At 37.8% G+C, this 16,779-nt stretch overlaps 1 protein-coding gene across 1 annotated transcript in view; it reads right to left on the minus strand.

Moving 5' to 3' along the window:
• COL25A1 (collagen type XXV alpha 1 chain) overlaps nucleotides 1–16,779 on the minus strand; it is a 300,290-nt gene that overhangs the window by 38,691 nt on the left and 244,820 nt on the right. Inside the window, exons 20-22 of the mRNA XM_061478450.1 lie at nucleotides 13,410–13,454; nucleotides 1,072–1,134; nucleotides 271–339 (exon numbers count right to left, since the gene is read on the minus strand). Of these exons, the coding sequence (XP_061334434.1) occupies nucleotides 271–339; nucleotides 1,072–1,134; nucleotides 13,410–13,454 (177 nt within the window). The remainder of the gene's footprint in view (nucleotides 1–270; nucleotides 340–1,071; nucleotides 1,135–13,409; nucleotides 13,455–16,779) is intronic.

The following is a 16,779-nucleotide window of genomic DNA, read 5'->3' on the forward strand; positions in this document are numbered from 1 at the left end:
AGGTCAGGGCTTTAGTTGGAATGAATTAGACCAACTCCATGACAGTGTATGTAGGTAGTGTCTTTACTTTGTAGACCAGATAAGAGTTCATTCAGACTGCAGCTCCACAGCTGTGAACACAAAACTGCCGTTGTCTTCGGGACTGGAGCATTTGACAGCATTTTCATTTAAGAGCTCACTCACCAAGCGTTTGCTCTATTTTTCAGCAGGAAAAGATGTGTTCATAGCTGTTAAACTAGCAAAACATTTCCAAAGTGAAATCAGACTGACCTTTGGTCCAGGAACTCCAGGTTCACCTCGCTCACCCTTCCCAACAGGACCAGCCTCTCCTCTGTCACCCTATTGCAACAGATATACATATATCACAGGGTACCAGGCAGTCTTCAGGACACCACCATCTCAGTACAAACCAAGGAAACCAAACCATCAGAAGAAAAGTATTTCAAGGTGATCTGTGACTTGTAGTGGGTTGGGGAACTCTCTGCTGAGTAAATACAGTCTTCTTGAGGGTAAAAGAAGGCAGCTTCAAAATGGAAATGCTTGGTTGTTTTTTTTTTCCCTATTCTGAAAGGACTGGAATAAAGATTTCCAAATGGTGAGACCATTTTTAGGATTCATAATATTCTAACTGTCATACAGTCACTAAACAAAACAACACAGGAAGAAATTAAATAATACAGGTTTAGTGGATCTGTATTTTCATAGTCTGGTGTGTAGTATCAAAGTTCTAATACCTGCACATACTTTCAAGCTTTTTCTTAAAAAAAAAAAAAAAATTAAAAAAATCTAAAAAATCTATATATTTTCTTCAGTCATGCATATTCAGTGTCTTTAGCAAGCAAGCTTTGGAATGCTAACATGAATAAAGGCAATAGGTGAACTTAAGTTATGAGTGGATAAAATATCTGCCTTCATACTGCTTGAGGGGATCAGTACAAAGACATATATCATAGCACTGATCCATGAACTAAGACTTTTCACATTGTCTGCCATTAGTACAGTCTTAGCCTCTGCTATATAATGAGGAATCTGAAGCTGGCATTAACTGTAATGGCTGCCAGTTACCCTTACCTTTGTTCCTGGTAGCCCTGGCAACCCAGGTTCTCCTTGCGGACCAATGAAACCTGGTTCACCCTTAAAAAATACCATATGAGAAGAATGTTAGATTATTTATTTAGCAGTAACTCAAGTTTCTTTTGGATAGTATTTTCCCTGTTTTACTTAGAGCTCTCCAGCTCCAATGCAACAGTTATCTAGACATACTTTTAAATATGAGTAACTTTCATCAGCATAAATTCTTGTAGCAAGCCATCACACAGCACATGAAAAGCAAAAGAAGCAGAAGGTGTCAAACATAGTTTTAAGAGGTTAAGGACTGTTAATATGCAATCTGTTCTACAAAATAATATACCAAAATTATACCAAAACAAGTATGAAGGCAAGAAGGGAGTTCTGAGTGATTTCTAAATTTAAAAAGGGACAGCTCATATCAGTCATGGGTTATGAGGTAGTTTTCTATCACAAATGTGAACAGATGGGCAGACAGGGTAAGGGTGCAACAAAGCAATGACAAATTGAGAGACCAGGTGGTACTGTTGCAATATGTGTTCAAGGGAGGTACTTGGCTGCATCATGCCCAAAAAGGGGGTCAAAAGTGATCTCTTTTCAAGTCAGAGACCCCCCAGCATCATGGTACTCTCCCTTCTCATTCTGACAGTAAAATACTTCAGTTCTCTGCACCCAACAACTTCTCTGGCTGTGAACAGCTGGGAAAGAGTCACAGCTCTCCTCATTCCCCCTATTCTGCCCCCTTTCTGCCTATTCATTTGTACAAACATAACAGACAAATAGCAGGAATCAAGCTGAGTTGCAGCAGAAGCAGCATTAAACAGAAGAGTGAGGACATATTTTATTACCTATCTCCATGCCTGAAGGGGGATAATGGAAGATTAATAAGCCATATGGTTTCCTTTCCAAACTCTCCTGGACAAGGTTTCCTGCTATTTAATCTTGCTTTTTTTTTTTTGTAAGTTTGAATCAAGAAGATACACTCACAAGCTATTGTAACTTTAAAAGTCAGTAGTGTAATCCAATTAATAAAGATCTAGTTATTAACCTTCTAACAGTATCACTGAACTGAAATGACTAAAAATTACCCATCAAATGCTTCTTCAAATAGCTAGAAGACAGATGTATCATAAACCTATTTTGATATAATTACTGAGAACATATAGAGACAGTAGATATGAGCAATTGGATAATATTTCTCTTCACCTCTTTGCCTCCACAGAAATACAGGCATGTTGAACGGGGTGAGCAAATGAGGAAGTATTCTTGCACATTCATCTGCATTCTCATCTGGAATCCATCATTAACAGTTCAAAGCAAAGAAAGCCTCTAGCAAATCTATAACCACAGAAATCTTTCCTGTGGCTATACTGAGAGCCATAGCAAGCTCGCAATGACCTCAATTTAGATTGTCAAAAAATATAACTAAATAATGAGTTTTCTCACATGAAGCTCCAGCTGGTCATGGTTCAAAATATGATAACAAAAGAATAAACTAAGACAAACACATCACAGAGAAGCTCGGGTTTTTTTTTGCTGTTGTATGAAAATAACCTTAGAGTTTAGATAAGTCTCTACATAAGCATAGGTAAGATTCTTTAGATGGGTCTTACTCAGCAAGAGTAACTTAAGGTTGTCATTGCAAGATGGAAGCACTTTAATGTCAGTAAATGTCAGCTTCAATCACTTATTTTAGAATGAGAATGCACTCAATAGCCCCAGATTATTACATTATTTAATCTTTTCACTGGTAAGGCTTAAAAGTGTCATTCAGAGTTTGATGCACATCTTTTGAGTCAAACTGTTGCACTTTGCTTAGGACTATACCAGCTGCATACCGCAAGAAAACTTCTGGCTAATGTCCAAAAAGAAGTCCCAACTTTCCCCAAAATCTATAAGGAGCTAAGACTAAAGTTCAGTATCAATATTAGTGGAATTGATAATGGAAGAAGCTGGCAACTTATTATCGTTAGTAGAATATTATATGACACAGAGCTTTAAAACAATATCAAGTGTGGAGTGGAAGAAGTCATGCGCTGGTAGAGACTAGGATGTGACTGGCTGAGTAACAGCTCTGCTGAGAATAACAAGACACTCAGCAAAAAAAAAGAAATGAGAACCTATCGAAATTAACACTGCCAACTATGTGTGAAATGTAAAGAAAACAGCTTCCTCTCAATAAGGCATGCTGGTGTCCCTGTTACACAAAGATATGAGAGAGAACATTCTGATTAGTCCATCACAGAAACATGATGCCAGAGCCATGGAGTAATGCAGCTAGGAAATCAAATTTTCATTTTTGTTTTAAATATGTAACATTTATGATTTAGCTGGCATATAGCTGCAGAAAAGCAAGAGTAAATGCTTGCTTTGGACTGCACTTTGATTTGACATCATAGCTCTGGGATTCAATGAAACATCCCCTGGTTCTATGTCCCTTACATTAAATGAGCTCAGAAATTGTTCCAAGCTAACATGAAATTCTGAGAGGAATGAAAGGAATCAGAGTAATCAAGATTTATAATACTTTGCTAAACATCTCACCTCAACTTTTTACAATAAACCCAAAGTTTTATCTAGTAAGACTATACCAGGAGCTTCTTTGCCTTCTAAAGCAGGTGCAGGACGCACAGAATTTGGAAAGAGGAGTTAAAGAGGCAGGTTTTGAAAGAAAAATAAGAAGCTCCCCTGTTTGAAATACTGTTTGGCAGCTGTATAGAAAGCCATCAGCAAGTGATGACTCTCTGTGCATATTAGTTTAACTCTTTGGCACAGCTGTGAAATCACTACTTAGGAACCACCACATTACACAATATGAATTTCAGCATTCAAACTTCATCTGCTGTTAGGGCTTGGAGCAATCTGTATCAATCATACAATACAGGCAACTTGGTATTAAAAAAATCAACAAGCTTGTAAATTGCATCCACTTTAGAGGAGTGATTTGTTATCTTTTTAAGAGTAACCTCTAATGGCTTGATACATTAATAAATTAAAACACTAAGAAACTGCCTCTATGTGTGCTCATTTTCACCCTCAAATGTTTGACAGTTGTAGAAATATTAATGGGTCAGACAGCAAAAGATATACTACTACTAACAAACCTTGCTAATGTTCATTTTCCCCTCATCATAAAATGTCTGAAACAGAAAAGGACTGTATAATGGCATGCTGTACACCTAGTGTAATGTAAGCTCCATCAGAATTTAATACTAAAAATGGCACCTTGTAATTTACATCAGCAGATAGTCAAATTTTTGTGAGGATTATTATTTAGACATATTAACAGCTGGCCTTCATGGTGATTAAAGCCTTTATGGGCTGAGACAGAGGCTAACTTTGCTATTAGAAGTTAACCTAAGACACTGCTGAATGTCTTCTTTTGGCTTTTATATAATCTGTAATTGGCTAAAACTTGGACTTTTGCTTAAAAAATGCAAAACAGTTGAAATCCACTTTGTAATAGCCGTTTTTTAACACTGCTAATTTGGCAAGTGTTTATTAGCAATGGAGTTCTGATAAAGTATTCGGTTGGAATTTGCCTTCATCGCAGAGCTGAGACACACAACAATGAAATTATTTGAAACTTTGCTCTTATACAGGCCCAGTCCACTTCCAGTGCCTGAAACACACAGCTCTATGCTTATTCAAGCAATCATAGAGAACAGCAGTTGTTGGATACACTGTTTTCCCACAGAAGGCTCTTCTTTCTATAATTATTCTTCTAATGAATATAACACATTTTCCCGTCCATATCAATGTTTGCCCCAAAAGAAAATCTGTGCTGCAGAAAAGTGCCCAAACCATTGACTTTTCTATAACATTGAAATAAAGTTGCTTCCATTCCTGAAATCGCTGTCCTACTTTTATAAATAAAAATGTTTGAAGTCACTGATAAAACATGTTATTGTTGCTAAAACCCAAAACCATGTGAGCCAGTTATTCCCCTTATCAGTATAAACTGTGCAAAAGCCCTTAACATTCTTAACTATTTTTTTTTTTTAAGACTCACTGCCATCTTAGTATTTTCCTTCTGCATCGGATTACTTCGTTATTTTCTTTTATGCTATAGAAATGAGACTACACCAATCTTTTGAACATGAATTTAAAAGGAACAATGCCATTTCAATCCTTATCCTTATCTAGTGCTTTAGATAAGAAACTCTCACCTTTATTAGTTCATTGGTGCCAAAACACTTCATTTAATATCTGCTCCAGTGCTGGGACCATAGCAGTTTTTTTCTTTCAGGGCTGACTGGCAGATCTGCCATGGAACTAGGACATGCACACCTTTCCCTGCTATTCACTTATGAGTCCAGTCATGCCAAGGCCAGGATTCCTGCAGGCACACCTCTGGGTTGGCAAACCATGCCAAAGCATCAGAATTTCTATGGAGGATTTTGCTAGTGTAGGTCCACCCCACAGTTTCCATACACGGGAAACCTAGCTTTGTGGGCTTGGGGAAAACCCTGACACGTTCCGACACACAACTTTGAGGCAGGCTTGGAGCTTCAAAACTCCTGCCTGCTGGCCTAGAGGACCTCCAAAAATTCCTGCATCTGGCACGAGTCTAGCTGCAAACTCCTCAAGAGCCACAGACCTTGGGAAAGCCCAAACTGTCCCTTCTGACATGGAAGGGTCCTAATTTTAATCACATGAAGTGACTACAGTATGCTTGTCTTACATGTTACTCTGATTTACCCATCGGCAAGTACAATGCCCTATCCTTGCCTGACTCCACTGAAAGAATCCTGCGAAGGTAGAGACATACAGAAGAGCTAGCAAAAAATCCCTAAAACCCAGATGCAAGGCAATTTGGAGAACTATGAAGTTATAATAATTTTAACTTTATTCACTGGTGTCTGTGTTGATTCTCCAGAATTTGTCATCTGCTGCCTCAGACTTATTTTCTGAGATTGCTATCTAACCAAAATACTGTGACTTTTCCATTCTGCAATGGAGTGAGAGCCAAATTCTCAGGAGTCTGGAACAGAACAATCCATGACAATTAATGAAGCCACACTTGCTCGTGCCCTGCCTGCATCTGTGGCACTCAGTTTCAGTGAAGCAAGTTCGAAGAAACTCGGCTAGCTTTAGACTATACAAGTCAGAGAGGACTGCCCATTATACATTCTCACTGTGAAGGGCATTAGAAGGACTTCACATATAGCCTGATGTCCATGGGAATTTTGTTCTTGGGAGGACTACAGTATTCAGCTCATAAGAAGGAAATGAGCAGAGTAAAATGAAATCTGCTAAAAAAAACAAACCCTAACCCTGTTTTATACGGTCTTTGTTAAGACTTTTCATACCCCTTCAGAATTGGCTCCAGAAATGGCCAGTTAAAACAGGTTGTCTGGCTCACTCATCGCATTTGAAACAATATCTTTAATCCCTAATCAGTCCCTAAACTTAGAAAAACAATTCAGGTTTAGAATTTCCAAATGCATGTTTAGCCTTTATGATTCATTTAGAGTTAGAGAAGTAAAACCTTACAACCTTGCTAACACCCTGGAGCTTCACAATGAGCCCTACTTTGTACCTTTATTGCTTTTTAGTGATCCTAATTTTCTCATCGCTTTTAAGTTCTGCTTGCTTAGAAAATACGTTTCTTTGGAAGGGTGTTAACAGAACCAGTAATAATTCTGATTAATTCTGCATAGATTAGTCATATCACGGACTTCTTGCTCAAAGGTTAATTATAATTCAAGTCACTGTAGATTTCAGGATTAGAATAAAAACACTTGTTGTAATAAGCACTCCATTTTCAATTATTTGCAATGGCTGCAAATAATTGCAAATAACTGCTATATTATGAAAAGTATGGCCCCAAATTGTTTTCTATAGGAAACAGATGATGAATCTAAGGAATTTTTGTTGCTGCTCTGAAAGGTAAAAGTAATACTTTCAGATTACTGAAATTCAGATTACAGATTTTCTTGATTTCTGAATACAGCAGAATATTTAACTCCCATATTATTCAGCTGCTTTAAAAATTTGTGATTTTGTTTGATTTATTCTTTTTTAACAAAAAAAAATTAAACTATGCCATAAAACAGATGCTGTGAAATAAATCCTTATAAGCTCAGTCTTCCAATTAGTAATATCTTTAGAGGAAAAAAGTCTTGTTTTTCAGTTACTTATGTTTTAGCCTTTCCAGGAAAGTAAATGAGAGCTTTCATGGTAGTTTCTGATGGGTTAATAAGAACCGCATATGAATGCCCCAGTAAACACTCCTGACACATGCATACCATACAATGTTAATGATGATTTAATTTTCTGGCCTCGATTCTCTAAATTAGTTCTAGGAAATTACATGTCTACTGTATGCAAGTGATTACTTCTATAACATATGGAAACCAGACAGATAGGAGTGGATGAACAAAGCAAGATATGCAGCTATATACATACAGACATATACATTTGTATATGTACTTTAACCCTAGGAAGTAAATAATGAAAATTAATGGCACAGTTGTGTAATTTTTTTAATTTTATGTTTTACCTACCCATGCATTGAGATACTTCTGAAAACTAGCCCTTCAAATATAGGTACTAAGTCCTACTCTTTTAGATCAGTTCCCTTTTTCACACAGAACATGCATCCTTATAGTCTACTTTTCAGTATCGGACCTATACAACACTGCACATTTTCCTCTGCTCAGGCAGATGACCCACTCTTAAGAACACTCTATGTGAGCAGTGAAAGGTTAGAAATCAGTTCACCCTTGTATATTTCAAAATGTATCAGCTAAGACAAATGCATATCAGGGAGAAACCTAAGTTCTATGAAGCAGGGTTTGAATCTGAATTCCTACAAGTTTTAGTTGCTGCAGTGGACATGCTTAGCCTACCTCTATATCCAGGATCTGGAGATGCCTGTCACAAGGTCAGCTCATCCCTTCCAGCTCCTAGTTCAGGCTAAAAAGAGTTCTGAGTGTCGTGACCTTTAGGATAAAGATGAAGTGAAGCCTGGACCAGAAAATAAGAGGACTTGAATAAACTAAAAGAGACATACAGGCTCTGCAGGTTTCCTGGAAACAATCACTAATAAGGAAGGAAAACAAGAAGAGTGGAAATATGGAAAAGGAAAAATGCATTAGGAAAATGCACTCAGCCTTCCTAAGAAGCCTTGGAGAAAAAAAGGGAGTTCAAAGAACTTTCCTATAAGCGGTAAATTGCGTTGACTCCAAAATGAAATGCTTGGAACTACCATTTCTTTCAGATTTCCTTTCATTTTACTACCAGATGAGAAGAGCAACATCTAAACACATGAGCTTAAACAGCAATCGCTTGCTTTTCTAAGAGAGTTTAAATAGGATACTAAGTTCTAAGCATCCAGCTTGAAAATTCAGTCACATTTTCTCTGTGAGTTTTCTTTTCCTGCAGAACTCACTAGATGAAAGGAGCATCGACTCTTCTAGAGCTAAAAATATAAGTTCTGTGGAGCAGCAAGTTTTTCAGTCTTTACACAAAATTAGGAAAGTCACTGGATCAGATCTTTGAATATGAACAGAAAAAGAAAAGGAAAATAACACATGAAAATTAGAATTGCTTTTGCTTTAAAAAAAAACAAACCTGAAAAAAAATCAAATTTCTATATCTTTATCCGGGTTCTTCTAAAACCTTGCTCAGGCACAGCTCCAGGGAAGTCAATCCAAAGCAATTGTATAAAAAGATGCAAGATGCTGCATACTGGCAAATCTATTGAAGCAGCCAGTTCCACTGGATTGAAAAACACAGAAAAATTTCCCTACTGAAAGTAGAAGGGATGAGCAGCCTTTCTTTTCTCATGCCAAATCATTCAACAGCAGTTTTCATGGACACAATGGAATAAACCACACAAGCTTTGTTTCAGTATTTGTTTTAAAAACAGAAGGAGAAATGCCAGAAATGCTAAAGAAAAACAAGATCCTGTATAAAGTGCTGCTACTGAGGGGAAACGAGTGTTCTGTGAAGGCTTCCCACTACACTGATGAAACTGAGGACTGTACTGCCCAAATGACAGAAAATGCAACACGCGATGGATTTGAGAGATGTCTGACATTACAATGAGTAAGAGTACGCATGACTTCCATCACAGTAAGTGAGTGCTGCTGTGTACATATCATCCTATGAAAGTTAAGAGATAAAACAGATAGATGACGTTAGTGTTTCATAGAAAGTATTCTGTGTCTGCTTGGCGTCAGTTGGGAGATATCAGAGCGATGAGTTAATAGCCTGTGTTTAGGTGCCTTGCTCACTTCCCAAGTGACATGGTGGAACATTCAGGGGATCATTAAGTTTCCAGCCATTCCTAAACAGCAACAGGTGCTTGAGAAACATTTCTCCAGTATGTCACAGACAGCTTCATCACTGTCTTAGAAATAACTGACTGCACTTGTGTTTCCTCCATGGCACCAACTGACAATGAGGAGAGAACGAAAAAGATCAGGAAGAACTCCCAAAACATCCGCATGTGCATGGTGAATAGGTCTAGAAAAGTAAGTAATGAAAGACCCTGCTGCATACTCTGAATTCAGATATGATACTTGCATGTGCATCCAACGTTGCTGTTCATTCAGACTCCAGTATCATATTCAACCAAGCTCTAACAGGTTCCTGGGAACAGTGATTAATTAATTGGAATGGCATTATAAGGAGCTGAAACTTTCCCAATGATTAGTATTTATTAATCCCTTAAGTAGTTTGTCTACACATTCAAGCATACTTGCCTGGAAGTCTTAGAAAGCTTCTCCAACCATGAGAAGGAAGCTGAGATGTACCTGGAAAGATATGGTCCACTGCCTGCCATAGCATTCATGTTTTCACAGGCTGTTTTAGCATTTTTAGAGAGTGCTATGTATGTGCACAGTTTCCTAAAACATTTACTAATACAGCCTGACACTGTAGAGAAATTAATTCAGAAGCAAGCAAATTTGTAGTTCAACTAGTAGATTTAAAGAAAAGGAGACTTACAGTTCCTTACAGAGTAATAAAAGGGTAAATATTGAAGATTAGAACTACATTGAAGAGTTTCCTATGTGTAGAATATCCCTGTATCCTACATTTCCTTACATGGAAGTACTAGAAGACACTAAAGGAAATTCTTTCAAAATCAGAAAACACAGTCTTCTCTCACCTCTTTCTTCTCATCTGTCTAGAAGATACCTGAACATATCAGTCCACCAACATCCAACAATTCCAAAGCTATTTAGAACATAAAAGCTCTGTAAACATGATCCTCAGACAATGTTCACCCAAAATCAGCCGTGTGATTTGAGTTACTCTATATCAAATGGATATGAGCTTTTGCTATTTATATACCTAATTCCTAGAACATATATTGTCCTAATTCCTTGAATACTTGGCCGGTTGAACACAGCTACATCTATTCATCTATAGGAATTGATGCATTTTAGCCATCTTGGGATAATCTTTAAAACCTGCTTAGGAAATGTGTTTTACCAATAACTCAGGGCAAAAGGCAGAAAACAAATAGAATGTGTTAATTTCTAGATCATCATAGGCACAAATTTAGTGAACGTTCTGTGATTCCAATTATATAAGATGGAAGAAAGATCAAAAGTGTGCTGAGAACCGTAAAGTGCTTTAGCTGCAAGAAACCTCAATGGAAGATTCTGCACAAGACTTTTGAGTGTGCCTGTACATGCCTGCGTAATGTAACAGAAATTGAAGAAAACAGTACTGCAGAAAACAAGAATAGTATCCAAATTATACCAGAAAGACAAAAAATATTTAGATTTTCATACTGGGAAAGAGATTAATGGCCACTGCCTTGTATTGAACCCCATCACTTTCTCCTACATGTTCCCACTAGCGCTTTGCTTGAGTTGCCAGATGCCCATCTCACAAAGTTTGGAAATAGCCTGCAAAATCCTGCTGACAGCTACTGTGCTGGCATGCAAATTCATGAGAACTCTGAAATCCACTAAAGTCTTAGAAAAAAACTTTGCTTATGGAAACTTCTTACATGATGTAACAAGTTCCTAGATGTTGTGATGACACTGTGCAAGGTTTGTACTATATCTGTTGCATTATGCCATCACTGCATATCACTGTTAAGACAGAATAGCAAACACATATTTTAAAGAGTTTTATGAAGTCCTGAAGTAAACAGACCCCAGAAGCCCCGAGAAGAATGCAACAAGCAACAGGGAATAATCAGGAAAATAAAGAGTTATTGCTTTCAGCTTTGTGCGGTAATACCATGATAACACCAAGAGATTGCAAGTCCAGACAATTTGATTTCCTCCATGCTTAAATTTCTCATCCAGTCACTATCTCAAAGTAGCTTTCAATCAATGTCATTTCACTGGAAATCTGTTTTGCCATAAGATATCACTGAGGTTGTTCTTGGAAATTGATAGATGATTTTACCATGGTGATACATCATTCTTCGCTCAAACAGAGAGTGAGAAAAGGTGCAAAACTACTGCTTTTTCTTTCCCAATAACTGCCCATATGCCTAATTCCAGCTATTCACTGGTTTCTCCTATGACTTCTCGGGCCATAGATAAAGTCTCTGAGACAGAAAAATGTAGGCTTTTTTCAACAGATTCATTAATTAAAAAGAGTTTACAGATGCCTTGAATCAAAACAGCACCCATTCTGCAAGTTTGATGTAACCAGATCTGGTTTTGCTCTCTCCTATGCACATTCTGCTAGCTTGAATGTCACCATCTAGGGTGTACCTAGCCACTTCAATTCAGAACTGCACTAGATGGAATTTCTTCACTGAACCGCCACTAGTCTCCCTCTGGCCTAGATTTTTAATAGAAGCTAGCATTCTCCTAAAAGAATTAATATTTGACCATATTATTCCATTTTATTCTGCAGGCAACTGTACTGTTTTTCCACTGTATCCACTGAATTCTGAAACAAACTTTCACTGGGCAAAACTCCCACATTTCATCCATTTTTCACTTGCCTTTCAGGTGAATCTGAAAGCTGCCCTTCTGAGCCATTCTTACCACTAACAAGTAAAGCTTAACAGCAGTAAGTTTCCCAGAGCAGAGACTCAGATTTAGGCTTTTTTATTTACTTGCTGATGATATGCATGGACATGCACGATCTGCATGAACATGGAATCCCCAAAGACCAGCTGTAACTCCAGCTGGTTTTGGCAAGTGCCCCCAAGATGCTGACACTGACCTCCTACTGAGCTACCTCTTAGATCGCTGTTAAAGAAAACAGAATAGGGATTGCTGTCAGAGGTCCTTATAAAAAGAGTTTCATCACACAAAGGACAGCGCCTACATGATCTTCACTAGACAATATAGGGTTTATTCTCATGGAAAATGAGCAAACTCCCTGGGAACTATATTTTCAGGTATTACAACAGACAAACTTTAATATGCACATTCAATTCTTCCCATAAATCACCAGTAACACAGAAGGGACTCCATGCTTCAGTGCTGTGGCAATTCACAGGTCCCTTGAGAAAAACACTGCAAACGTTACATTCCATGAGAGAAATCCTAAATGCTACCAAAATGGACAAGAGTTTGGCCCCCTGTCACTGGAGAAATGATATAAACCATCTCCTGAGGTATCCACAGGCCCATGATTGAATGCAAAGAAAAAGTTTCAAAGAGATTTTGTTTTCTGAAAGCACAGTCTTTGCTACAAAAGAGAAGCAACCACTATAATCTGCATTCACTCAAGATATGTGATTCCACTCAGTTTCTGCAGCATTATACGGTTACTAGCTCAAATTGTACAAGCATCTACAATTCCCAGTGCAACCACTTATGCTAGAACTAGATCAACCACATGTATTTTGTATCAACTAACCTAAAGATCCTAGACAAACCGGAAGGCAGGGACTAAACCAGGTATTAGGTCAGGGATTGTAACTAATAGAATCTTATTACAACATTTTGACTTGTCAGTGGAAATCACTGCTGTGTAATGGAGCACAGAGTATGTCTGTCGACAGAGCCAGCTCTCCACAGCCTGTGTATAATTAACGCAGTTCTCTGTCTGGAGGCTCAGTAAAGTCAGTAGACTATTGCTACTGGAAAGCACACACGAAAGTGGAAACCAAGTAAAGCTTTAATAACAAGCCTCTTCCATTAAAGTATAAAAAACCCTACCATATCAGATTATTTTTTAAAGCACTGGAATGAAACACTCCACATTTTATTGTATGATATACTGCTTGTCTACAGACACTTGGCTGATTTTCCATGTGAAACCGTTTTGTGATAATCCCCAGTTCAATACCAGAGACAGAAGAAGATACAGCACAGGTACAGCAAGTCCATTTTAGCCACATTCTTGTAGTCTCCCCCTTTGTGGTGTCCCCTCCCCAGTACAAGAGACTACGATTTATTTACCTTTATCCCAGGGAGTCCAGGAAGCCCAGGAAGACCTGGTTCACCCTATACAGGAAAATTACATAATATTACAGACATTATTCAGTTATAATCACTATCCAGTGAACACCCCTATATATTCTGCAGCAAGATAAAAAAGCATAGATGACTGCTAGCCAGTTCAAGCCGGACTGATATTTGCAAAATGAATGACTTAAATTTACAATTAGTAAAAGTCATGTTAAGAACTTAAATAACTTCTGGGAACCTTGGATCTGAAGATGACACCCAGGTTGAAAATCCAGATCAGAAGAGTCAAAAATGAATTCACATTAGCCTTCACCAAAACAGAATTAAAAAGCAGCAATGGTTCATTTTACATGCTGCCATTTCAGCAGACAGATGTTTAATTCTGTTCAGTTTTCAACTCTGAGCTAGATATTGTGCTGTGTAACTTTCTGGTTTAGCTACAGAGCAATTAAGAAGAGCTTGGTTTAAATTGTGCAGCTCAAGCAGGACTACCTAATTATAACTGGGCCACCATTCTTATGGAGCTATCTGGAGCATCATTTCAGTGCTTGCTATTTATCTGTAAATATACATGGTGTCATGAAGGATAATGGGAATGTAATCTTCTATTACTTTACCCAGAAGAACCTTGCTTGTTTAAAACTGCAATGAAAAGACTTATAGTGCTGCATTTGCAAGGGTTATTTTGTAACAGGAATTGAAAACTGAATGTATTAATTTTGAAATGAAGTGGATATTAGTCTAAAAAAAGAATGACAACATTCGCACAAATGGTCATTTTGAGATATCAGCTAAATGGAAAGACATTGTCCAGGGAAATAAAGACGATGAATAGAAAAAAAAAAAAAAAAAAAGCAATAACATGAAGAAAACATTATTTTAAAGTCTGGAGGTTTTATTTTAATACAGAGATGGATTCTAACCAGCAGCTTGGATCTGAATATTCCCTGAACTTTCTGGAAGCTCAGGTCTGAACTCTGAAACCATCTTTTACCTTCAGAATGAGTTGAACTATATTCCAGATTTTGTACGCTGCTGAGCATTATAGAAATCCAGATTTCAACTCTGTGGTTTGGGCTGATTCATCCAGATTGTGCTGTTTAAATATTTTATGTGTATGCATAGGCATATACATACAGTCATACACTCACGTATACACATGTCTACATACACAAATATGAACACATACATGCGCAACATAGATATTTATCAGTACCCAGAGACACTTCTTCGAGGCATTAATATTAAATAGACTTGTAGGGCTACTAACAAAATTATATTCTGCCACAAACTGAAGAACACAACAAAGGGTCTGCAAATTGCTTTACCAAATTGAGTGATTTTTAAATGTTATAGAAGGATCTAATAACAGCTTCTTTGCCCATTTTACTTACTCCAGAATTTTAACTGTTCACATTGCCTAAAAACACAGGAAATATTCCAGTCTCAAAATATTAACTATAACATCAGATGAAAGAACAGAGGCTAGGACACCATTTTCAACAGATACTAGTATTTTTGGGTACGTTGCCCAACTTTCTAAAGCAGAATATGTGTTGTTACTCTTGCAAAACAATAATCCTTTACAAAGCCTCCATTGCACTCATTCCTGACAAAATGCTAGTTCCAAAACCTTACTTCTCTGTCTTGCAGTTTCTTACTGGAGTAGCCATACATACAACACTACTACTGTGACCTTTTCTCATCTAAGTGTGGAAGTACTAAATTTCACTTGTAAGAACAGCATTTGAATAATTATAACTGATAATCTATCGCTACTGCTGCAGTAGGTCACTGTTTAGTCTTGGGACAGAGATAACTCTCATAGACCCACATGTAACAAGCAGAAAGGAACCACCAAAGCCAGCTCAGAATTACAGTAATCAAAACCAATTAAAATGCCCCTCAAAGATAACTTTAAAAAATGTGAAACACATTGAAATTGCTAATGCTAAATTCTTCTTGCAGAAGAATGCGTAATACTTCCTTTTCTGGACCTTTCTTGATACAAAAAAATTAAGTATGATTTATGAGAAAATGATTTTTAAAGAAACCAAGGCTGTATACTATCTCCATCTCATAATGCTCAGGTTGGCAGGGCAGGTTGTTCTGTCACCTCTGCAATATATATGGCACACAACAGGCTTGTCAGGCCACTGAAATACTGTCACATTTCAAGTAAATACTATTTAGGTGGGCAGCTCAATATTTACCTGTCCTTAGGAGATGGGTAAGGAATAACTGGAAGAAGAGGAAGAAGTTAAATATAAGGAAGGAAGGAAGACACCAGCAGGAAATCGGAGTGGGACATGGTAGGGGGAAAACTATTGTGGAGACTTAGAGGGTAGAGGCACATCTCCAGTTGGAAAAAGGGTTCCCCAAAACCTTTGGTGGGTGAATGGGTACCTGCTAAGCAGGGGGCAGAACAGCAGACAAGGGGCACCTGGCTGGAGGAGGCACTCTGAATGAGCACATTACTGTGGCTGCTGTTTGGGCTGGGACCTGTGTGGCACACTGGAAGCTTGTGAGGTGAAGGGGAAATATGTTAAGCCCCCTTTGGTGCGAATAACAAGCTGAGACTATAGGACATCTGAACTGCGTACCTCTCACTTATCTGTTACCTAAATGAGATCAAACCTGAGTACCTGGGGACTGAGATCCAGGTGCCTGCTGATAAATCACCACTAGTTTTGCCTCCACAGCAGCTAATGAGGATATGAATCTTAATGGGCTCCTAAGCGCATTTTCTAGTTTATTCCCCAAGAAAAGCATACACTGCAGAATGCACACACTGAATGATTTTGTGGATTCAATAGCTTTAAACTACTTTGATTACCTTTCCTAACTAAAACTGCATTTTACTAAAGCACTTAATTTACAACCACAATAACCTTTGTTTAGTCTTATAATTAGTGACAGTCATAATTTCTCAAACAAAAAGACTTAACATTTAATTTTATTTTATATTTGTTTTATTTTTTTATATATTTTAGGGTTTTGCTTAGTCACCAAAAGACCTCAAGTAATAGAAAACAGTTGTACTGCCACTCGCTATATAGAATTTTAGCTCTTGGCTGTCTGGAATACCTGCTAGCTTAACTGGCAGATGAACTCTGCTCCACTCTGGCAACAGTAGGTAATTTTCAATGTTATAAGAGGCAAAAATGGTGTCGAAGGCTTCTGACGAAAACCAAGTACTGCAAAACAAAAATCTGGTTCCCCCATTGTCTCTCCTCTTTGTCCTTTCATCAACTCTCCCAGCAGGACCTGCCTCCTACTCTCATGAATGGCAGCTGAAGGAACAGCATTTACTGTTTTTGATGTACTATAGATTCAAAGAGGAAATTCCCCAGCCTCAGAG

The sequence above is a fragment of the Pezoporus flaviventris genome, unplaced genomic scaffold, assembly GCF_033815535.1.
Source record: "Pezoporus flaviventris isolate CSIRO_AGI_PZ_B2104156 unplaced genomic scaffold, CSIRO_AGI_Pfla_v1 ptg000002l, whole genome shotgun sequence".
NCBI classification, from domain to species: domain Eukaryota; kingdom Metazoa; phylum Chordata; class Aves; order Psittaciformes; family Psittacidae; genus Pezoporus; species Pezoporus flaviventris.